This window comes from Littorina saxatilis, linkage group LG1 (assembly GCF_037325665.1).
Source record: "Littorina saxatilis isolate snail1 linkage group LG1, US_GU_Lsax_2.0, whole genome shotgun sequence".
NCBI classification, from domain to species: domain Eukaryota; kingdom Metazoa; phylum Mollusca; class Gastropoda; order Littorinimorpha; family Littorinidae; genus Littorina; species Littorina saxatilis.
In genome coordinates, this window is record NC_090245.1 from 52,162,725 (window position 1) to 52,188,098 (window position 25,374).

At 37.9% G+C, this 25,374-nt stretch overlaps 1 protein-coding gene across 1 annotated transcript in view; it reads left to right on the forward strand.

Moving 5' to 3' along the window:
- The first annotated feature begins 2,334 nt into the window (after positions 1 to 2,334).
- LOC138973554 (GTP-binding protein Rit2-like) overlaps positions 2,335 to 25,374 on the forward strand; it is a 31,562-nt gene continuing 8,522 nt past the window's right edge. Inside the window, exons 1-4 of the mRNA XM_070346271.1 lie at positions 2,335 to 2,614; positions 7,547 to 7,603; positions 11,099 to 11,172; positions 22,253 to 22,444. Coding sequence (XP_070202372.1) covers positions 2,527 to 2,614; positions 7,547 to 7,603; positions 11,099 to 11,172; positions 22,253 to 22,444 — 411 coding nt within the window. The 5' untranslated portion in view covers positions 2,335 to 2,526. The remainder of the gene's footprint in view (positions 2,615 to 7,546; positions 7,604 to 11,098; positions 11,173 to 22,252; positions 22,445 to 25,374) is intronic.

The window sequence follows — 25,374 nt, forward strand, 5'->3', positions numbered from 1 at the left end:
GAAAATAAAACTTTTTGTTATATTTCTTTTAAATCTCGAGGGCTAGTTATAGGTTATTTCCAGCAAGCTTCTTAATGAATTAATAAAAATAGCCTTTAGTTTTTATTTTGTTAGATTTGTTGAAGGTGGTTCATATTAGGGGACTCACACATACTTTGAGGTTTTGCTATTATTTTTTGTTTGCAGTAGAAACTCGGGGTACACACTGCTAAAATGTAACAAATACGGTATTAGCTGTCATATATATATAGCCATTTTTGTGTGATAATAGCTTTGGCTGTCGGGACAGTAACAAGTCAGTTTTAGACGGCAAATTTAGAGTGAACGTTGTCAAAAGGGAAAAAAAGGAAACAGCCTAACGGTTTTGAGATTTGTGTTTCTGCAACTGTTTTGACATGTGCAAGTTATCCAGAGAGGGTGAATAAAGCGAATGAAATTGTTTTGAGCGCTCTAGCGCCGTTAGTTTGTCAGAACAGGAGGTGGTCCATATTAGGAGCCGGTCCATATTAGGAGCCTTTCCCCTACCATTTTCCGTCACAAGACTCACAGTCATACACAGCTTCACACACACAAAATCCTGTGCTCATTATGATTAACATATTCAAAACATTCTTTTTTTTATTAGAACACTATGCCATTTATCTATATACAGTCAAAAAATTGAACAAATATAATCATATTTAAGGTGTGTACTAAAAAGATGTTAAAAAAAATGTACCGTCCGCTAGGTAGTACTGCCCCCTTAAATTTCGTCAACTTACAACTCAAACTGAAGTGCACCTAAGAAATCGGACTTCTTTCAAGCTCGGATGCACGAAACACACTAAGTAATTTGGGACGAATCCATCAGTCTCTCAACACTGAGAGGGGAATTTCACGTCTCCACTTAATGACTCGAGCAAGTACAAAATGCTGCAGAAAAAGTATAAACAGTTTTTCTCCAGTAAAACAACACCACCGATTTACTGCATTATTCTTGATTTCAATTTTACTGTAAAATGTTTTTCTGCAGAAAAAAACGATGCTTCGGCGGATGATGACATTATTCAGAAATGCTGGAGAAAAAACTTTTTTTCTGGAGCATTTTTGTTTTTCTGCAGAATAACTGAATAAAGTCATATTCCGCTTAGGATAGGTATTGGAGCACACTACAAAAACACGTCCACACTCTTCTTTATTTTTAATTTTTTAATTTTATGCAGCTTGTTATCGCGCGCATATTTCAACATACGGATTCAAGGCGCAGGGATTTATTTATGCCGTGTGAGATGGATTTTTGTTTTTACACAATACATCACGCATTCAAATCGGCCAGCAGATCGCAGCCATTTCGGCGCATATCCTACTTTTCACGGCCTATTATTCCAAGTCACACGGGTATTTTGGTGGACATTTTTATCTATGCCTATACAATTTTGCCAGGAAAGACCCTGTTGTCAATCGTGGGATCTTTAACGTGCACACCCCAATGTAGTGTACTCAGTTCTGTGTCTCTCAAAGGTCTCTTCTCCACTCTAGCATGTAGGCTACACACATGCTTAATCCAACTTTAGCTGGGGTAGAAGAAATCATTTCAAACAACCAATCAAAATCTTAGTAACTACCAGTAACCACATTACAAGCAGGTTCTACGTTATTGGTTAAAGACAAGAGGATAAAGGGGGGGGGGGGGGGGCGCGATAGACAACTGACCACCTTCCAGCTGAGCTGGTACGCTTCTCCGATTTACCCCCATCAAAAGACATGACACCTACTTGAAACTTACCCGCTACATGCCGCTTGCTGCAGGCAGGCCGTCACATTACAAACACCACCTCAGTGCAGGCTTCAAAGAGACCGTCTGAACATATCGGACTTGCTTCTAACTGGACAGACAGAGTAATTGCTTGCAGCTGTTGTAAGATGGACAGATGCATTCCAGCACTTACAGTTTAAAGAATAATGAACTAATACAAAAGACAAATCGATCTGCAACATGAACTACAAACACTTGACTGGACAATAACAGCAGAGTTAGAACAGGCTGCTTTAGGCTCTTATTTATCAAAAAAGGCTAAATGCAAATTAAGTTTACCAGCTCTGTTCTACTTCTCTTTAAATCATAAATAACACTGGTGACAGTTCACCCTCTCACATATTTATAATAACAAAGAACGTGTCTGGTAAACGGTAAACGAACTTCGAATGCGTCAGGAATCTTGGCCAGAGGTGTGTCGTGAAATTGCATTCTGATTGGCTCTTGGTACATATAGCTGCTCCTACGATCCATGCACAGATAGCAGCGGGTACGAATAGCCAATGAATGTCGGTACGCATAGCCAATGAGAAAATCGAGAGCAGACAAGAGGCGAAGCTAAATATAGCAGCTGATGTACGGGAACAATATTGTCCGCACTATCAAAACAGTTGTACAGACGTAGCTGCCGGTAGATTGTGCCCAATGACATATTATTTGATTTGAAGAGGAATCCGGGATAACCTTAGATATGTGATCGACACGGAAGGCTGGTTTTGAAGCGAGTGAAAATGAGTGCTTCGGCATCAGGTGGAACTCGAGACAGACGAAGAAAATTCAAGTTGGTCATACTCGGGGATGGTGGAGTAGGCAAAAGCGGTGAGTAAAATAGCAGTAGCACACACATACACTTACACCGTTTCTCCTGTCGTCCTGTGGGGCTGGGAGGGAGGTGTGATAGATCTGTTTTGATAGGTCTGTTTTCTTCTCCTTATCCACGCAATCCCATCTTTCTCTGTTTAGTGTTTATCATGTTCAAAATGTTGTTTTGATTGTGCCCTCTTGAAAGCTCGTCAGCTCGTTTGTTGCTGTGTGGACCCTACTTCGTTTCCTTGTCAGTGTTGATCATCGTCAGTAGCTAGCAGTGCGTGTAGACAGATAGATTTGTACATGACATGGTACATGAATTTGTACTTTGCCTCCTGTCAGTTGAGTTCATCCTTTAACAGCTAACTCACACGTTGGTATATGACCCCCAAACTGTTTATTTGGACTTTCTCTCTCCACTAGTCGAGTAGCCAGAGGGGGATACCGACCAAATGTGTTTTCGCCAGGAGCTGAACTGCCTGACCTTTTGCTAGAAAACTCTGTGCCTGGCAGGCACTCACGTTTGTGCAGGTGTCAAGTATTTAGAATATCCTCCTTCACTGGTTTTCAATTTGAAACTGCAAGCTGTAAAATTAGGCCAAGAAAAACAGTAGCATTTTTTTTTTTACCCTTCAAAAAAAGATATGAATTTTTAGACATTGCAAGGAAATTTACTTTTCTCAAAGTAAACATGCATCAAGGGGACACAGCTCACATATAGGCCTATATATAATTTCCGGCCAATTAAAAGACATTCACGTGTGTCAACTAAAACCAAACTTCAATAAAACAACCACCTAACGACCCTAATTTGTTGGGCCTTAATTGTCATGGGAAAATTGTGTGTGTGTGTGTGTGCAGGGCCTTCTTACATTCATATATATGTTCAAGCTGGTGTCACGAACTGAAACCTCTGCTGAACAATCCTTGTCAATGCGCATGCACCAATCTTGGACTTAAAAAATGCGACCCTTTGACCGAACGAACCATGGGCTAGGGTTAGGGTTAGGGTTAGGGTTAGGTTGTTCACGACCTGATTAATCTCCCCATGTTAGCGCATGCGCATTGACCGCAATGAGAAGGATTGTTCAGGCAGAGTTTTCAGTTCGTGACACCGGCATGCGACAAAAACAGCTTTTTTCCAGCCTATGACTACAAGTACAAGTCATTGTTGCTGATGGGGTTTATGTCGACCAATAGAGTGGGATTCCCTGTAGGTGGATCGAGTTCCTTTAGCGTTTCGCTGATCTCGCTGAAAGTCACGTGATGCTTAGCGACATCGGTAGAATTTAATGTTGTCGAATCCCCCTAAATGCAGGAACTCCATCTAAAAGGAATCACACTCTTTTTGTCGACATAGACCCCTTCGGCGTCATTGTTGGCCTGATTCAGTTAAACACAAACTTCAGTCCGTGGTTTATCTTTTCCATTTTTACATTTAGTCAAGTTTTGTGCGTGTGTGCGTGCGTGCGTGTAGAGCGATTCAGACCAAAACTACTGGACCGATCTTTATGAAATTTGACATGAGAGTTCCTGGGTATGATATCCCCGAACGTATTTTTCCTTTTTTTGATAAATGTCTTTGATGACGTCATATCCGGCTTTTCGTGAAAGTTGAGGCGGCACTGTCACGCTCTCATTTTTCAACCAAATTGGTTGAAATTTTGATCAAGTAGTCTTCGACGAAGCCCGGACTTCGGTATTGCATTTCAGCTTGGTGGCTTAAAAATTAATTAATGACTTTGGTCATTAAAAATCTGAAAATTGTAAAAAAAATTATTTTTTTCTAAAACGATCCAAATTTACGTTCATCTTATTCTCCATCATTTGGTGATTCCAAAAACATATACATATGTTATATTTGGATTAAAAACAAGCTCTGAAAATTAAATATATAAAAATTATTATCAAATTTTTTTTTTCGAAATCAATTTAAAAACACTTTCATCTTATTCCTTGTCGGTTCCTGATTCCAAAAACATATAGATATGATATGTTTGGATTCAAAACACGCTCAGAAAGTTAAAACGAAGAGAGGTACAGAAAAGCGTGCTATCCTTCTCAGCGCAACTACTACCCCGCTCTTCTTGTCAATTTCACTGCCTTCGCCATGAGCGGTGGACTGACGATGCTATGGTCTTGCTGAAACATTGCATTGCGTTCAGTTTCATTCTGTGAGTTCGACAGCTACTTGACTAAATGTTGTATTTTCGCCTTACGCGACTTGTTGTTTTATTAGGATGACAGTATGGCTTGACAAAAAATAATTTTTGTTTAATTTTCCAAATTTTACTTAAGACCAAGAGTTCCCTGTTCATTGCTGGCTTAAGGAAGTTTGAGAAGTTTCAGACACTTTATGTGAGTGTACCAATTATTTCCTCTTCATGTCAAAGTTCAGTGAGAGATAATGAGTGCATTATAATATAAGGGTCAAAAGTATTGATTGTTTTTGAGTCACTTGAGAAAAAGTGACTATGTAATCGGTCAGTGTTAGTCTGTCCGGCCGGCCGTAGACACCACCTTAACGTTGGACTTTTCTCGGAAACTATCAAAGCGATCGGGCTCATATTTTGTTTAGTCGTGACCTCCAATGACCTCTACACTTTAACGATGGTTTCGTTGACCTTTGACCTTTTTCAAGGTCACAGGTCAGCGTCAAAGGAAAAATTAGACATTTTATATCTTTGACAAAGTTCATCGGATGTGATTGAAACTTTGTAGGATTATTCTTTACATCAAAGTATTTACATCTGTAGCCTTTTACGAACGTTATCAGAAAAACAAGGGAGATAACTAGCCTTTTCTGTTCGGCAACACACAACTTAACGTTGGGCTTTTCTCGGAAACTATAAAAGTGACCGGGCTCAAATTTTATGTGAACGTGACTCATTGTGTTGTGAATAGCAATTTCTTCCTGTCCATCTGATGCCTCATATAATATTCAGAACTGCGAAAGTGACTCGATCGAGCGTTTGCTCTTCTTGTTGTTTTGTGACATTAGTTCTGATGTATATTAGTTTCCTGTGATTGTTTTGCGTGAGTCTACTTATGATACAACCATGAGTCAGTGTTTAATGTTGATTTGATCATATTCGCAATGTGACTTCCTCGCAATGTGACATCCATGTGACATTAGTCGTGTGATGCAAAATTAATAGTACTTTTAGTCAATCTGTCAAACTCACAGAATGAAACTGAACGAACTGTATTTCACGAAGATAATAGCTTTTCCAATTTCTTGCAGCCGAGAAAGCGCTGACACATTCACAATGGAAAAGCGATGAATGCTGATGTTGAAGTGACAAGCCATTATAGAGCAGTCGCGATCTATTGCGCTTCACAAGAAAGCGTGCTTTTTTGTGATCCAAACATGACATTATCTATATATTGATATCATTCTTGGATTGATTACTACAATTTGAATTTGATTTTTGAGTTTTTTAATGGCAAAACTAAATGATATCATTCTTGGATTGATTACTGCAATTTTAATTAGAATTTTGAGATTTTTAATGACAAAACTCAGTGATTAATTTTAAAGCTTCCAAGCTGAAATGCTATTCCATAGTCCAGGCTTCGTTGAAGATTACTTGACCAAAATTTCAATCAATTTGTTTGAAAAATGAAGGCGTGAGAGTACCACCTCAACTTTCACTAAAAGCCGGATATATGGCGTCATCAAAGACATTTATCAGAAAAAGAAAAAAATAGTCTGGGATATCATCTGAAAGAATTTGTATGTAAAGTTTTAACGAAGATTGGTCCAGTAGTTTTCTCTGAATCGATCTACAAGCACATATATCATACATACAAACATACACACATGTATACACCACCACCACCCTCGTCTCGATTCCCAGTCTATGTTAAAACATTTAGGAAAAACTTGACTAAATGTAAAAAGGACTAACGCTAAGACAGAAAACAATTCAGGCAGGATGGTGTATTCATGTTTGCCTGGTTAAAGAATGAAGGAAAGATGTTATGCAGAAAGAAAACAAAAACAAGAATCAGTTATCTTATCAGTCTCTGAACTCTGTTGCTTATTAGTCTAACAACAAGGAGAACAATTTCAGCTGTTTCTAAGCAAAGTAGAACTTTTCCTTCCCCTCGCAGCATACAGTTACAGGTATTTGTGTTCCAGACAGGTAAAAATGTAGGTTGGCACAGTGCCAGACCACAGTTCTTTCTAGAGATGTGCATGCACCCATCTACCTTTCACCTGTGTGAGCTTGTCTCCTGTAATGCAGAGTAGCCAGGCACAGATAAAAGGCTGGTTTGTTTTTTATTATGTGTATGTGCATACATGTGTCTTTTTTCCCCGTGTGAGTTCAATCACTTTCTACTGACAAAAGTATTCCGTGGATAAAAACAATAAATGATACCAAAGTTTTTTTTCTTCTGAAATTGCATAATTTTTACAGTGTTACCCTGACACTGACAGTATTCACTGTTTTAATTTGGTCTCAGTTATTTTTACCACTATTTTCATGTGTGAACACATGCGTGCACACACACAGGTGACTAAGTGCCGGTATGCACAAAAAACAGACACAATGGGACAAGCAACGAACCATTTTTGTTATGGTATAAACAGCATACTTCCAGTGAGAGTACTGTAAACAATCATGACCAGATCTCTGTAGATAAGATTATGTGTGGTTTATTGCAAAACTGTCAAAACAAAGATGGTTGATGTATTGAATGTTTAATAATTGACACTACAAAACATTCAAAATTTTGGAATGTATAAGCAGTACATTGTCACTATGTCTCCTGCCATGAAAAACATACGTATACACTTATTTCTAGTAAGGTGCACAAGAACAGAAATACATTTGAGGGCAGTTTAATAAGGTCACCCTCTGCCCTACACTTTTTGGCATTTGGTCAGGTGCAAAATGTCATCAACAGTAAATCGAATGTCTGCTCGCTTGGTTTCAGCTTTGGTGATCCAGTTTGTGTCACACAGATTTCAAGAATATCATGATCCAACCATTGGTGAGTATGTTTTTTGTCATATGGTATGTCACAGTTTTTGTTTTTGCTGAAAGAGAGAGGTAGAAATGTGTAAAAATATGTTTGTGTTTAAAGCCCCAGTCTGCCTCAAATGGTTTACAGAACGATTTAAATCTTCTCATGAAAAAAGCAGTTCTAACCTTATGGAACACACTTGCAATAGTATTTAACAGCATTAAATGACACAGTTCGTTTGAATGGCTATTGAGCTTGTGTAAATGACACACCAGATTTCGTGGTTTATTTTACCCCTGAGCCATCCTGAACCCGTGTCACCGACTTTCCTTTTTTTCTCTCACAATTTCGTCATAAAGCGCTTTGAACTTCGGATAAGGCGCAATATAAATAAAGAGAATAATAAATTAAAAAAAATAATCAGTTTGTGATTTCAATGCGACTTGCTGTATCTGCAATAGCACGTTATTGTGTACCTCTGAATCTATAATGCAACAAATGACTGCGAGTCACACAAACTTATCGGCGGCAGTTGGCTTCAAAGAAGCAAGCGATATGCAAAAACATTGTCTGCTTGGGCAAAAACAACCTTGCGTGACCTGCTTCCGGGCTTCCTTTTTATATTTAGTCAAGTTTTGACTAAATATTTTAACGTAAAGGGGGGAATCGAGACGAGGGTCATGGTGTATGTGTGTGTGTGTGTGTGTGTGTGTGTGTCTGTCTGTGTGTGTGTGTAGAGCGATTCAGACTAAACTACTGGACCGATCTTTATGAAATTTGACATGAGAGTTCCTGGGTATGAAATCCCCGAACGTTTTTTTCATTTTTTTGATAAATGTCTTTGATGACGTCATATCCGGCTTTTCGTGAAAGTTGAGGCGGCACTGTCACGCCCTCATTTTTCAACCAAATTGGTTGAAATTTTGGTCAAGTAATCTTCGACGAAGCCCGGGGTTCGGTATTGCATTTCAGCTTGGTGGCTTAAAAATTAATTAATGACTTTGGTCATTAAAAATCGGAAAATTGTAAAAAAAAATAAAAATTTATAAAACGCTCCAAATTTACGTTTATCTTATTTTCCATCATTTTCTGATTCCAAAAACATATAAATATGTTATATTCGGATTAAAAACAAGCTCTGAAAATTAAATATATAAAAATTATTATCAAAATTAAATTGTCCAAATCAATTTAAAAACACTTTCATCTTATTCCTTGTCGGTTCCTGATTCCAAAAACATATAGATATGATATGTTTGGATTAAAAACACGCTCAGAAAGTTAAAACAAAGAGAGGTACAGAAAAGCGTGCTATCCTTCTTAGCGCAACTACTACCCCGCTCTTCTTGTCAATTTCACTGCCTTTGCCATGAGCGGTGGCCTGACGATGCTACGAGTAAAATGGCATTGCGTTCAGTTTCATTCTGTGAGTTCGACAGCTACTTGACTAAATATTGTATTTTCGCCTTACGCGACTTGTTTATATTTAGTCAAGTTTTGACTAAATATTTTAACATCGAGGGGGAATCGAAACGAGGGTCGTGGTGTATGTGCGTGCGTGTGTGCGTGCGTGTGTGTGTGTGTGTGTGTGTAGAGCGATTCAGACTAAACTACTGGACCGATCTTTATGAAATTTGACATGAGAGTTCCTGGGTATGAAATCCCCATACGTTTTTTTCATTTTTTTGATAAATGTCTTTGATGACGTCATATCCGGCTTTTCGTGAAAGTTGAGGCGGCACTGTCACGCCCTCATTTTTCAACCAAATTGGTTCAAATTTTGGTCAAGTAATCTTCGACGAAGCCCGGGGTTCGGTATTGCATTTCAGCTTGGTGGCTTAAAAATTAATTAATGACTTTGGTCATTAAAAATCGGAAAATTGTAAAAAAAAATAAAAATTTATAAAACGATCCAAATTTACCTTTATCTTATTCTCCATCATTTGCTGATTCCAAAAACATATAAATATGTTATATTCGGATTAAAAACAAGCTCTGAAAATTAAATATATAAAAATTATTATCAAAATTAAATTGTCCAAATCAATTTAAAAACACTTTCATCTTATTCCTTGTCGGTTCCTGATTCCAAAAACATATAGATATGATATGTTTGGATTAAAAACACGCTCAGAAAGTTAAAACAAAGAGAGGTACAGAAAAGCGTGCTATCCTTCTTAGCGCAACTACTACCCCGCTCTTCTTGTCAATTTCACTGCCTTTGCCATGAGCGGTGGCCTGACGATGCTACGAGTAAAATTGCATTGCGTTCAGTTTCATTCTGTGAGTTCGACAGCTACTTGACTAAATATTGTATTTTCGCCTTACGCGACTTGTTTTTTTCAAACTTTCAAAATTTCGAATTGTATTGATCTTGTCTTGATGAAAAAAGAATTCTTTTATGATTTAAGAATGTTTGTGTAACAAGCTGTCAATTTATCATTTAGATTTTAAAAGTAAGTTCTAGCGCCAAAACGAAGCATCCGATTGAAGAAGACAATCTGGCTGGCCACACAAAAACAAATTCTTTAAAAAATGCTCACTCTTTACGGTGGGCACCTAGGGTGTTCTCAAGCGGTGAGTGTTTAAACGAAAGGGTGTTTGTACTGTATGTAAAAGCCTGACAGTGTCTGTGACCAGAAACTGATGGTTTGCGTGAAGCTGAGTGTGCCTTTAATCTTTCAGTTTTTGCAATTACTGCCTGCTAGAACTAGAAGACTTTTAAAGTTGTCATAGATAGTTTGCCGGCTAGACACCTGTGGATTGTAAAGTTCTGTTTGTGATGCCTGATGGGGTCTGGCGGCTGCTGTCTCCCTGTATGTTCTTGGTTTCCTTTGGCTTTGCAGAACCAAAACAGTTTTTATAGGGCAAAGAAATTAGCTCTAAAATTGTCCATCCTGTTTGATTGGACTTCGCCTCCAAGGGTGATTGTTGTGTTTCGGCACTCGGTTACATTTGGCGTCGCCGACAGGATGAGACTCGACGTGGTATGACCAGAAACAGCGTAAAGCCACTAGTGCATTTCCGTGCTGTTCTCATCCAGACGAACCTCACACGGGGACTGGTTGCTTAGGCAAGCGAGTCCTGGGTTCGGAACTTTGGGGACAAACTTCATTCAAATTGGGGCGAGTGTGACAGGGAGACTACCGTCGCCCTTCACAGCAGGCTCTGCAGAGTTGTTGGCCTTTGAGTATGAGCTATTTGTAGCTTGCCGGCTAGACACCTGTGGATTGTAGAGTTCTGTTTTGTATGGGGTCTGGCGGCTGCTGTCTCGCTGTATGTTCTGGGTTTCCTTTGCGTAACCAAAACAGTTTTTATAGGGCTTAGAAATTAGCTCTAAAATTCTCAAACCTGTTTGATTGGACTTCGCCTCCAAAGGTGATTGTTGTGTTTCGGCGCTCGGTTACACATAGCCATGTGTACCAACCAGTTAATGATTTTAGAAGTTGTTAGTCGGAAGAAATGTGTAAAAATCTTTCCACAAATCAGCTTCTTTTGCCACACAAATCCTTTTCTTTTCAGAGGATGCATACGAACAGCAGTGTCGCATTGATGGGGAGCCTGCACACCTGGATATACTGGACACAGCAGGACAGGTAAGACCCGCTTGCATTATTCACACCTATAGTTTCTTACACCTGTATCATCATTGTTACCATTGGGCTTCAGCGCACTAACTTTGATTAACCTTGATGAGTGCTTGTAGATGTCGGATAACACCATGGGGTTATGTGTCTTATACCTGAGGATTGCCGTTTTTGGTTTTGCATTTGAATTTCTGCAAATTGTGATTTAGGTAGGTTTTATGAGGTGCAATGATGATTTTTGTTTGGTTTTCATCATAATTCATATTTGTATTTATTTTTAGCTTTACTTGGGTTAACAAACACTTTTAGCCCACCTCCTGCTATGCCTTGTTTCTTGGTGTGTGACAGTGACATATATTTGGGAAGTGTATATCTTGCTTCCCTCCGCTTTGGTACTTTTGATGATGCAGAAATAGTGGTTTCACTACACATACTATAGGTAGATTTTCCACACCTGGGCAAATAGACTTTATGATGCATACACACTTGAAGCTGAATGCATGCACACATTGTTGATATGTGTTAGTGTATGAACAAGAGGTGAATAGTATAGGTCTTTCAAAGTTGTGCATCTGTGTAAAAGTATGTGCAGTAGTGTTTTTCTAGCTTGGTATGAATTCAAAAAGAAACATTTCATTCTTTTTCATTTCTTCTTCTTCTTCTTCCGAATCATGAATTGTGTCCTTTTTGACGTTTTTAAATTCAGCGATTTCTTCTTTTCTTTCTAACAAGTTCTTTCTCTACCTCTAAAAGATTTCTAATCCTTGCATATTTCAATGTTTTTCATACTTCAACACTGCCAGTAGCTTTTGAGTGCATGCTGTACAACTAAGTTTTATTTCCACTTAAACAAAAACACTTCTGAAATGCACCCTTTTTTTTTTAAATAGTCTATAGTCACACCAATAATAAGCAAAATAAACATTTAACTAAGAAGTACATTCACATATAAAATAAGAGCTCAACCAATTCGGTTACTAGACATGTTTGTATTTGCCCTGTCCTGTGTGTGCTCAGGATTCAAATGCCTCTGACATGGTAAGATCATGCTCCTAAATTGTGATCAAAGCCTTTTCGTGTGCTTTGGTTTTCAGTGATTGTGCTTTGTGCTAATGTGATGTGAAACCTGGCGTTTTAACACACATTGTTTTTGATGTTGTTAGTGTATTTGCTGCTGTGAATGCCATAATCATTACAATATCTGATTATAGGTACTTTCTGTTGTCTTTCATGCCAGTTTTGTGTAACATGCATTGATTTTGTTTGAACAGTCCGAATATTGGAACTGTGACAGGGCCGGACCAAATGAGTTGTAAGGGGGGGGTTCCTCCTTTTTTGGGGGGGCAAATCAGCGAAGTGGCGAAGCCACAAGCGCGAACTAGGGGGGTCCGGGGGCATGCTCCCCCGGAAAATTTTTGAAAAACGGTTAAAATCTGTGCAATCTGGTGCATTCTGGGCCTTGTTTTGAGGGTTAAGAGCAGCATTGTTTTGGTGCTAAAACTAGTAAAAAAAACCCACTCAAAGCAAGGTACATGCTTTTTCCAGGGGTGGGGTTCCGGAACCCCTGGAACCCCCCCCTGGGTCCGGCCCTGTGTGATGATGTGGAATTGAGTTGTGATGCTCAGAATGGTTAAACTGAGATGAGGGATTCAGTTCCTAAAACTAAACAGATGAGTGTTAGTTGTGGAATCTTAACATAGATGAATGATCAACAAATAACAAATAAAAACACCAAAAAAGACTGTACTAACGAGTGCACGAAGAATTCGAAACAAATTACAGCAAAAGATCAATGAGTGAAAGTACATGTACAACAAGAAGTAGAAATACCAGAATATTAGAAACGGTATGCTGTGGTAATATTTGTGTAATGTTTATCGGTACACTAGAAGCCTAACTCGGTGTTTAAATATTAAATCAGACAGTCAGCAGCTGATAGGAAGGACGCATTTCTGTCATTCCTGAGCACATTCTCCTTTCACCTGATCAACAGAGATAGAGAGAGAGAAGGAGAGAGAGAGTTTTTTTATTTCTACTAAAGAAAAAGACAGAACACAAGAAAAACTGTATGTTCATCAGTAGACAAATATGAATAAACAAGAACAACAAAATCAGAAGAAAAAAGGTGGAAAATAAAAACAAGACAAACAAAGAAAAGCTAAACATTCCCTCCTTTCCAACTGATAGTAGAGAGCAGTGAGAATACACTTTTATGTACACAAAAATAATTTATAAACAAGTCGCGTAAGGCGAAATTACTACATTTAGTCAAGCTGTGGAACTCACAGAATGAAACTGAACGTAGTCCGCCGCTAGTGCAAAAGGCAGTGAAAGTGACGAGCCTGTTTGGCGCGGCAGCGGTTGCGCTGTGCTTCATAGCACGCTTCAAGTTACTGTACCTCTCTTCGTTTTAACTTTCTGAGCGTGTTTTTAATCCAAACATATCTTCTTCTTCTTTTCGATCGCCGATCACACTTGGAGTCCAGATCTTGAGATATAATTAGTGGTCCTCTGCAGCGCAGCCACTGGCCCGTACAGCTTGTTGTGCAGGGACTCCGGCAATGGCCAGATTTCCTCTCTCAGCACATCCAAACATATCATATCTATATGTTTTTTGAATCAGGAACCGACAAGGAATAAGATGTTTTTGGATCGTTTAATAAAAAAATAATTTTAATTACAAGTTTCCGATTTTTAATGACCACACTCACTCATTAGTTTTTAAGCCACCAAGCTGAAATGCAATACCGAAGTCCGGGCTTCGTCGAACATTACTTGACCAAAATTTCAACCAATTTGGTTAAAAAATGAGGGCGTGACAGTGCCGCCTCAACTTTCACGAAAAGCCGGATATGACGTCATCAAAGACATTTATCAAAAAAATGAAAAAAAACGTATGGGGATATCATACCCAGGAACTCTCATGTCAAATTTCATAAAGATCGGTCCAGTAGTTTGGTCTGAATCGCTCTACACGCACGCACACACACACACACACACACACACACACATACGGTTTCCGGTTCTAAAATGGCGAAAGCCAGACGCATCCCCTGTGAAGTGATGATTCAAAAGTGAAAAAATGAGTCGGTCGAGAGGATCAAGGAAAAAGAAGAGATCAGAAAAGCGATTTTATGCTGTAAGCAGTGGAAGGACTGTTGGAATATTTGATACATGGAACGAGGCGTCGAAATCAGTGACGGCATTCCCAAAGGCAACTCATCGTTGTTACCAGTCGTTGGCCGCAGCAAAATGCGCGATGCGGCAGGCTGGAATTGAGAATCCAGTTATATTCAAAGGTTCTTCAAATGAGCATCAGAACTTTGAAGGAGAGGATGAAACTAGAGTAGGTGAGGAGGATGAATTTCAAGATGAAACAACAGAAAACCGAAGCGAAACCACGGTTGAAGGACATGACGACACGATTCCCTTGACAACCCAAGAACAAAGATTCCAGAATTGTCAAGAGGATGATCAAACACTCGTGAAAACACTGATCAACGGTGAAAAAACTGAGGAAATATCTAAACAAAGAAAACTTACATGTTCTTCATGCAAAAGCAAGATTCCATGGATGCACACCAAGTTACCAGTGTATCAGCTGTGCTTATTCGTAAGAACGCAGAGAAAGTTCACCTGCGAGGATTGTGCACAAGCGATGTTGGACGAAAAGATTGTGGAGGACGTCAGTGAAATCCTCACCGAAGAAGAAGAATCTCTTGATAACAATCATGCGATTAAAAACAACAATGTCATCCTGCTACATGAGTTGCAGCTCTTGAAACTGGAACAGTCTGAGGGCAAGAGAATGATACAGAACATGGAGAACGCGATTCTCAACTTGGCCGAACAAATCCAGCTGACAAATAGAAGTCACAAAGAAGAGATCAAGGAACTGACTGACATGTTGTCGACACACCCCAAGACGAGACAACAAGATGTGACAACTCAAACGACGTATTCAGATATCCTTACGTACAGCACATCCGTAAAAGAACAACTACATGAGAAAAAACAGAAGGTTCCAAAGACCACGTGCCAACCTCAAAAGAATGGAAGCATGAACCATGACATCAGCATCGAAATGACACCAGAAAAGTCGTGCACAAAACCAATGACGTCATCAGGAATAGAGGTGAATAAAAGGGTTGATCAAGTCAGAGATATAACATCGAAATCGCCATACGAGAAGATGGAAAACAAAGACCATGAAGCCGAAAAGGCAATGACGTCAACAACATCGAACAATCTGACGTCATCAAGAAATCCTCGTGTAAAAAAGAAAAACAAAAGCCCGATCAGCGTGTTGAAAAGACATCGCCGTGAAGATTCTTTTGACTTTGTTGATTCAACAGCGAGTGAGTCCAATTCAGATGAAGATCAGGAAGACGTTGCGTTTGAAAACCTGTCGCGACAAGAGCACAGAGAGGAAGAAAACTCTCTACCAACAGTCTACCTCATTCATGACAGTGTATTGAAACATGTCGATCCAGGCCGAATGCAAAAAACGTACGGTCTGAAGATAGTAAAAAAACATGTAGTGAACATCAAGGATTGCCAAGAAACAGTGGAGAACATTCACAAAACTCCAGATGCAATTATGTTTCATGTCGGGGTGAATGACATCAAGAAAGAAAAAGGTCAGAGAGCGGCAAAAATGATGACCAAATGTGTGGAGGCAGCCAAACAGCGATTCAAAGAAGCCAAGGTTGTCGTGAGTAAGATCATTCCAACTAACGTAATGGATCTGAACACTCAACGAGAGGTATTCAATGCTGTGTGCGCAGCAGACATGGCGGAGACAGGAATTTCCTTTGTCTCACATGAAAACGTATATTCGCTGTCGAACAGAGACGGAATACATCCAACGATGAAAGGCGCGGCAGTCCTAGCAAGAAACATTGGCCAACACCTTGACCATATTTTGTGGGAAAGGCAGGGAAACCATCACTCAGAACACCAAGCTGCCAGACCAATCCAACAACATAAGGGTCATTATCATCGCCAATTTCATCACCAGTCTCGCCCACCACCATTTGAACGACGACACCAGCAAACGGGAAGACAGAGAACATGGGAGAGCAATGGAAGATGGAGTGGACATCATCATAGTCCACCAAAGAGAGATTCAGCCTTCATGCATCCTCACATGATGAGACCATGGAACTGGAGTCCACAACCACGACCACGCGATAGATATTTCTTTTAATAATATCGTGATAGATATTTTGTTCGTTAATAACGTATTCGATTCTTTCAAAAATGTTAGTGTTACGACGAAGGTAACTTTTCATACAAACCATACATGTTTGATAGTAGTACATTCAGTATTAATGTTTTGTCGTGGAACCTAAAAGGGTATAAAGAAACAATCGACGGACAAACAACCAACAAATTGCAGGATGATAACGTTATACAATCTTTATGTGGATATGACATTATTATGCTGGAGGAGATGCACCTGGACGAGGACCATGCCGAAGAAGTATTTCTATCAGGATTTGTAAAACGTCACTTTTATAGAAAGAGAAGAACAAATGCAACCAGTGCTTCTGGGGGTATTAGTTTATTCATAAGAGAAAACATATCTTCAAACTTCCAAATCCTACAAAAAAGCAACAGTGACATTATTTGGCTGAAAGTTCAAAAGGATAACAAAGAACACGACATTTATTTAGGGTGTGTATATATTCCGCCCGAATCGTCATCCTTTGGAAAAGATTTTACTGAGGAATTGTGGGACAAGTTAGAGAATGACTTAGATGAATTAATACCCAAAGGTAACGTGATCTTATGCGGAGACTTCAATGCAAGAACGGGTGAACTGATCGATTATCTAAAGTTAGATAGCGAAAGTCTTAGGTATTCTTTGCCATCAACTTATTGCTTTGACTATCTACATGAAAGACATTCTTCAGATAAGGTCATACAAAAACAAGGTAGAAGGTTGATAGATTTGTGCCATAATAATAACATGTATATACTTAATGGAAGGTCCTTGGGAGACTTAAGTGGGCGATACACATGTTATACACCCCAGGGTTGTAGTGTAGTAGACTATTTTCTTTGTTCTCAGGAACTAATCAAGGATGTAATACATATGAAAGTAAAAGATTTAACTGTATATTCAGATCATTGTCCTTTAGAACTAAGAATTCGAATTCCGTTCAAAAACAAAAATGCCAATGTTAAACCTAACATCAATTGTAAACATAATAAATGTTCAATTAATAACCAAGGAAAAGCAGAAGATATAATATATCAGTGGGACAGCAATTCACAAGTTAAATTCAAACAGGAGTTAGACACACGAGACATGAAACATTTACTTCAGAACATAAACGACGAAATTGAAACAATGCATACATGTGAAGACAAATATTACTCAGACGAGTGTGTTAACAATTTAACAGACAAAATAACAGCAATGCTAAACACGGCTGCAAAAAAATGCTTGAACAAGAAAATCAAGAACCGCAATTTTACGAAAAAGAATAGAAAACATAAAAAATGGTTCGATAGTGACTGTTTTTTACAAAGGAGAGAATTAAAATCATTATTAAATGCTCTAAATAGATACCCTTATGATGTAAATTTATGTCAGAAATACTACTCAAAAAGAAAAAAATACAAAGCAATATTAAAAAAAAAGAAAAGGATTTTTAAAGATAATTTAGTAAAGAAATTGAATGACGAATTTAATAACGATCCAAGTGCTATGTGGAAAACTCTAAAAGATTTAAAGACGATGGGTGAAGTCAATACAACTAAAAAATGTGCAATCAATCCAATGAAATGGATTGATCATTTAGAGAAATTGATAGGAACAGAAACTAAAGTTTCTGATGAAAGAAAATACATAGTAAATGAGGAATTAAAGAAGATGCATACACATTGTTATACACCTATTTTAGATGACCCCATAACAGAGAAAGAATTAAAAAAAGAATGTAAAACGTTGAAAAATAAGAAGTCATCCGGAAAAGATAGAATAACCAATGAAATTATAAAAGCAAGTTTAGATCATATGACTAAAATATTAGTTAATCTATTCAACATTATTCTTACAAGTGGTAACTATCCTACAGAATGGAAGACTGGAATAAGTGTACCATTGCATAAAAAAGGAGATCCAATGAATCCGAGTAACTATAGAGGAATCACTCTTAGTAGTAATTTGGGAAAATTGTTTTGTAAAATCATAAATTCAAGAATCAACAACTTTTTAGAAAAAAAGAATATTTTGATAAAAGAACAAGCTGGGTTTCGAAAAGGATACCGAACGATGGATCAAATATTCATTCTGAAGAAAATTGTAGACGATATTATCAATACTAAAAATGGTAGATTATATGGATGTTTCGTAGATTTTCAAAAAGCTTTTGATAACGTTTGGCATGATGCACTTTTACTTAAGATATACAAAACTGGCATAAGAGGTAAATGCTACAATATAATCAAAAACATGTATATTAATACAAAGATATGCACACAAATGCAAGGTGGATATTCACCAGATGTATTGGTTAAAAAAGGAGTACATCAAGGAAATACATTAAGCCCAACTCTTTTTAATATTTTCATTAATGATATAACAGATGGAATGCCTGACGTTGATTCGCCATACATTAACCAGAATACAAAAATATCGTGTCTACTGTATGCAGATGATCTAGTACTTCTTTCAAAATCAAAAATAGGATTACAAAATAAGTTAGATTATCTAAATAACTATTGCCTACAGTGGGGTTTGAAAATTAACATAGAAAAAACAAAAATTATAGTATTTTGTCATATAAATCCAAAAATGCACACAATATTTAAATGTGGAACTGATGTAATCAAAGTAACAGATCAATATAAATATTTAGGGGTCATATTCAACAAGAATGGAAATTTTGATACAGCTCAAGATCATTTAAGTAAACAAGGTAATAAAGCAGCACATTCCCTCCGCAGAATTTTCAGCAATCAAAACGTGCAAATAGACACAATGATACATTTATTTGATTCACTTGTAAATCCGATATTAACATATGGCGCTGAAATCTGGTATCCGTTTACGTTTAATAATAAAATAAAACAAACAAATACTGATCATTTCTTTGGATCATGTTTATCTAGCAAAACTCCTCATGAATTTGTTCATATCAAATTTTGTCGATTCCTTCTTGGAGTTCATAGAAAAGCTATGTGGATACCTGTACTGGGGGAATTAGGAAGGTTCCCTTTAGGATTAAAAATGTTATCACAAACAATATCATTCTGGGCGCATATTCTAGACTCCAAACAAGATTCGTATATACATCAATTATATGACTCAATGTTGCTCCATCCGACAGAAACGCCATGGCTACAATTTGTTAGACAATCTCTTTGTAACTTAGGTTTTAGTCACGTTTGGCATAACCAATCTACATTAAATGTACACAAATTAAAGTTTGCCATTGACAAAAAACAACAAGAGGAATATATAAGATACTGGACAAAAGAAAAATCAGATACATATTCCAGACTTAAGTTTTATTCTATGATCAGTAAATCTTACGAAATGCAGTCATACTTAATACAAATTAAGAATAATAAACACAGAAAGATGTTAAGCAGATTAAGGACTAGCACACATTGTCTAAAAATTGAAAGTGGAAGACATCAGAATATCCCTAAAGAAAATCGTCTTTGTATTGAATGCAATGTCATAGAAGATGAAATACATTTTCTAGATAAATGCAATAAATATGTTAAATTAAGGGATGAATTTAAAGAAGATGCTTCACATATCAATATGAAATATGCTAACAAAAATCCAAGTAACTTATTTTTAGAAGACGAAGTTCAAGTTCGTCTTGGCAAATTTGTTACGGATTGTTTTAGCATTGTATAATGCATTATTATTATTATTTGTTGTTTGTTGTGTCAATAACTTTACTGGTTCATGACAATAAACATTATTCTATTCTATTCTATTCTATTCTATTCTATTCTATTCTATTCTATTCTATTCACACACATACACCACGACCCTCGTCTCGATTCCCCCTCTATGTTAAAACATTTAGTCATAACTTGACTAAATGTAAAAAACAACATAACTTGTGCACAGAAACATTCCATTTTCCCCCATACATGGTTATTTTTGTGTTTCCACAGCTCAGTGTATGTGATGTTTTCCCCTTTTCGTATTTTTGTAAGTGACAATTATAACAGGTTCATTTGTGATTGCTGTATATTATTTTTCAGTATGTACTGCATGTTTCCTGTAATTACATGCAAGAGAATAAACTGATGAAGCATAATACTTTTGAATTTCGTAAAGTGCATATTTAAAAAAAATCAAATACAAAATATATAGTATATACCATTGAGTTTTCAATGTGTCTGTTTTGGTAAATTATTATCTAATTGTGTACCAAAAGAATTCTACGGACTGCCTTTTACATTCTGTCATCTCTTTGTATTTAACTGAGAAGAGACATATCTGCTTTCCAAGTTTTTTGTTATGGTTTGCTGGTCTGCAAATTCAAATAGACGATGTTTGGAAATAACTCTGTCAGGTTTGTTCGGGTTTTGAAAGAGTGAATACCCTTGCTTTTAGTGAGACAAACAAATCCACACATGCTCCTTGTCCATGTGTTTCAGACACACCCCTTGTTAGCATGCAAGCCCAACTGAGTTATTTCCGGAATTTGTCTATTGTCATGTCCTTGGTGTTTTATGTTTTGTTTTATATTTTGCAAGCAGATTTGCTTTTTTTTTAAAATTTTTTAATTTTGTTGTTTTGTAAAAAAAAAGACAAAATAAGTCGCGTAAGGCGAAATTACTACATTTAGTCAAGCTGTCGAACTCACGGAATGAAACTGAACGCACTGCATTTTTTCACCAAGACAGTACAGCCGCTTCGTCAATCCCCGCGTGAAGGAAATCGCTCACCTTCCACGTGCAAAACGTAGTGATATTGACACGCCAGATTAGCGCGGTAGCGTATTGTGCTAAGCAGGAAAGCGCGCTTTTCTGTATTCTTGTTAACTTTCTGAGCTCGTTTTGAATACAACCTATCATATCTATATGTTTTTGGAATCAGGAAATGATAAAGAATAAGATGAAATCATTTTTGGATCGATTTCTTAAATTTTAATCGTAAGACTAATTAATCTATTTTTGTTAATTATGATCACATTTTAAGAGTAAACATGACATATGTATATATTTTTAGATTCAGAATGTGATGAAGAATACGATGCAATCAATTTTAAATCTGTTTGCGAAAAATCGATTTTAATGACAACTTTAATGAGCAAACTCATTAATTAAATTTTAAGCCTCCAAGCTGAAATGCAATACTAAAGTCCGGGCTTCGTCGAAGATTACTTGACCAAAATTTCAACCAATTTGGTTGAAAAATGAGAGCGTGACAGTGCCGCCTCAACTTTCACGAAAAGCCGGATATGACGTCATCAAAGACATTTATCAAAAAAATATAAAAACCGTCTGGAGGTACCATACTCAGGATCTCTCATGTCAAGTTTCATGAAGATTAGTCCAGTAGTTTTCTCTGAATCGCTCTACACACACACACACAGACATACACCACGACCCTCGTCTCGATTCCCCCCTGTACGTTAAAATATTTTAGTCAAAACTTGACTGAATGTAAAAAGACAGATTTTGTCTGAAACAAAAGAAAAGAAAGAAGACAGATTTTATCTTGGTTGATGTCGGGTATTTTTCCGAAGGAAAAGAGATATTTTGGGCATCATTTTTGCATTTATACATGTATATATGTATTTGAAACACAATTAATAGCAAAGGAAGAAAGAACTATTTGTCAGCCAGTTTCCATGGTTTACACAAAGACCTCCTCAGCAGAAATCAGTAAAGGTCACAAAAGACTAAAGAGGTGTCAATTTTGTTTAATATATTGAATTAACATTCCATTTAGCCAATGTCAAAAGACATGTTCTTTCCATAAATGAGACTGAATTCACTGCAATGAAATGCTCTTTCTTTTTTCAGCCTAAATTCGATCTTTGTTAGTTTCTTTTTCTCGGCCTGAATTCAATTATTAAATTTTTTTCTATTTTTTTCCCAGCCGGAATTCACAGCAATGCGGGAACAGTACATGAGAAAAGGAGAGGGATTTGTCATCTGCTATTCCATCACTGACAGACGCAGCTTCGATGAAGTCATTGCCTACAAGAAGCTCATCAACAGGGTACGCTGTCGAGATGACATCCCCATTGTTATCGCTGCCAACAAGTGTGACTTGGAGGACAAACGCAAAGTGAGTCACAGATACAGCTGTGTTGGATTGAAAGCAAAGAGAAGTATGAAGCTTATAAGAGAGCTAGATTTTGTTGTAAGGTATGGTACAAGTGAGTCACAGATACGGCTGTGTTGGATAGAAAACAAAGAAAAGTATGAAGCTTATTAGAGAGCTAGATTCTGTTGTATGGTAGGGTAAGGTATGGTACAAGTGAGTCACAGATACACTCCGTAGACTCCTTCGCAGCGGTGTGTTGCGTGCCGCACGGGTGTTTGCACCCCGCACGCTGGAGCGGTAAGTTGAGTGGGGTTTGTGTCTCGATAAAACAGCTTCTTCTATAAACATTTCGTAACTTTACACATTAAGATATGTCTCGTTAGATCTGTTAGTGTTTCTTCTACACGCCAATGTACTTTTTGGGTGCATATTTTGTATATTATAGCCGTGATTCTGTAAAATATCACGCCTGTAACTGCACAGAAGCAAATTTCGTAGCATTCGCAACAAATTACTGGTGTAAACTTTAATGTGAAGAACTGCCATCAGTTCCACAAAAACCTGAACCTTTCTGCAGTACTGAGGCCGAGTTTCAAGCTTCTAGGACCTTGCAGACAGCGAAAAGCATTCGGAGAATGAGAATTATCCTACAACTTCTGTGTTTGCCCCCCGAAGCTGCCGTGTTTCTCCCCCGCAGCTGCTGTGTTTGCCCACCGTTTGTGTTTGACCACCGACCCTGCACACTCATGTTTATGTCCTCTAATTGGCTTGGAGCTATTTTGCAGGAACCATGGAGAGTTACTATGGGGCAGTATCTCTACCTACTGAACCAAAAAACAGAAACCGATGATCTTTTCTTCTTCTTCTTCTTCTTCTTCTTAGCTTGGTCTTCTTCTTCGCCGGGTAGCGCAGTCGGTAGCACGTTGGACTTGTAACCTAAAGGTCTCGGGTTCGATACCCCGGTCGGGCGACCCCATATGAATGAACGAATGAAAATTTATACTGCGCATTAAGGCGATTGTAAAGTGATGAAAGCTAGTGATGTGCATAAAAGGTCGCGCTACTGGGATGCATCGGTAAAATTTCAAAACAAGCAGCCGTTTTCAGTTGTTATGTACCTGCGTAACGCACTGTGTTCTTTGACTGTTAAAGTTAAAATAACGGGTAAGTGCGATATTTGTTCAATCTCTAGCTCATGCCTCTCAGATCGTCATTCAGTTTTTAATAAAAATGAACAGTTTGAAGGCGATTGGTGCTCAAATTTTGGAGAAATTCACGTTTGATTTTTAGATCTAGATCTAAATCTTTCCACACTTTAGCATCGCCTTAATATTGCAACTCGACGTCGGCGGTTAGAGGTTAACAGGTATTGTTTTTATAAACACATTTTATAATATTTGTGTGTTTCAGCACGTATGGATTATAAATGCTACCAGTGTGGAACAACTTTTGCCATCTTCCATTAAGTTATCGCCCATAACGTCAATGAACACCCCGATGAGCAGCTCAAAATTAGAATTTTGACCGTCAACAGTAACACTGGGAAACAATCGTATGCAGGGCACGATAATAAAGTCATTCCGGCAGATGTTCTGAAAGGCGGACAAAGAATAGTTGCAAAGGATTCGCACAATATTGTTCTCATTTCAAATGACGATTCTTCAATTGAGGAAGATCCTACAGAAGCAAATGCACAACAACAGGTTCAGAAACTACCCAGACGTAATTACCCAACTAAAAAGAAGTGGACAGTTGGATACATATATTCTTTTCCACGAACTGGTCGCTTCAGGCGACTTTCCTCAAGATAATATCGCATTTAAACTGTTTTTGGATGTAGTTAGGTTTTTTTCGTGTCGCACAGTTAGGGCAATGAGATATGGTAATGACACCAAACTTTTTTGGCGTACCGGCTACAAACTGTTCCACGGGAAATTCCTGAGATTCATGGGCGGTCCAAAACATGAGGGCAATCTACTTGATGGGTCCGGGTCGTCCGTGGATAACAGGCTGGAGCCTGTTGATGCGAAAATTAACTTCGCTGTCCCAGCTTCAAAGTTCCTGGAAACGTCTGCAGTCATCAAGACAGAGATCAAGCCTGGCATCATCAATGATTGTCTGAAAACTGTGGCGAAGCATTCAAAGCAAGTAAAAGTGAGCTTTGATATAAAAACAATACCTGTTACCCTCTCACCGCCGACGTCGAGTTACAATATTAAGGCGATGCTAAAGTGTGGAAAGATTTAGATCTAGATCTAACAAGAAGGGCAAAGCCCATACGACTCACATGCTTTACACATTTTTCCTACCAAAATACATGTGACCTTGACCCAAGGTCAAGGTCATCCAAGGTCATGCAACACAAAGCTGTTAATTCAAGACATAGGAAGTACAATGGTGCTTATTGGCTCTTTCTACCATGAGATATGGTCACTTTTAGTGGTTCACTACCTTATTTTGGTCACTTTTCATAAGGGTCAAAGTGACCTTGACCTTGATCATATGTGACCAAATGTGTCTCATGATGAAAGCATAACATGTGCCCCACATAATTTTTAAGTTTGAAACAGTTATCTTCCATAGTTCAGGGTCAAGGTCACTTTAAAATATGTATACAATCCAACTTTGAAGAGCTCCTGTGACCTTGACCTTGAAGCAAGGTAAACCAAACTGGTATCAAAAGATGGGGCTTACTTTGCCCTATATATCATATATAGGTGAGGTATTGAATCTCAAAAACTTCAGAGAAAATGGGAAAAATGTGAAAAATAGCTGTTTTTTAGGCAACATTTATGGCCCCTGCGACCTTGACCTTGAAGCAAGGTCAAGATGCTATGTATGTTTTTTGGGCCCTTGTCATCATACACCATCTTGCCAAATTTGGTACTGATAGACTGAATAGTGTCCAAGAAATATCCAACGTTAAAGTTTTCCGGACGGACGGACGGACG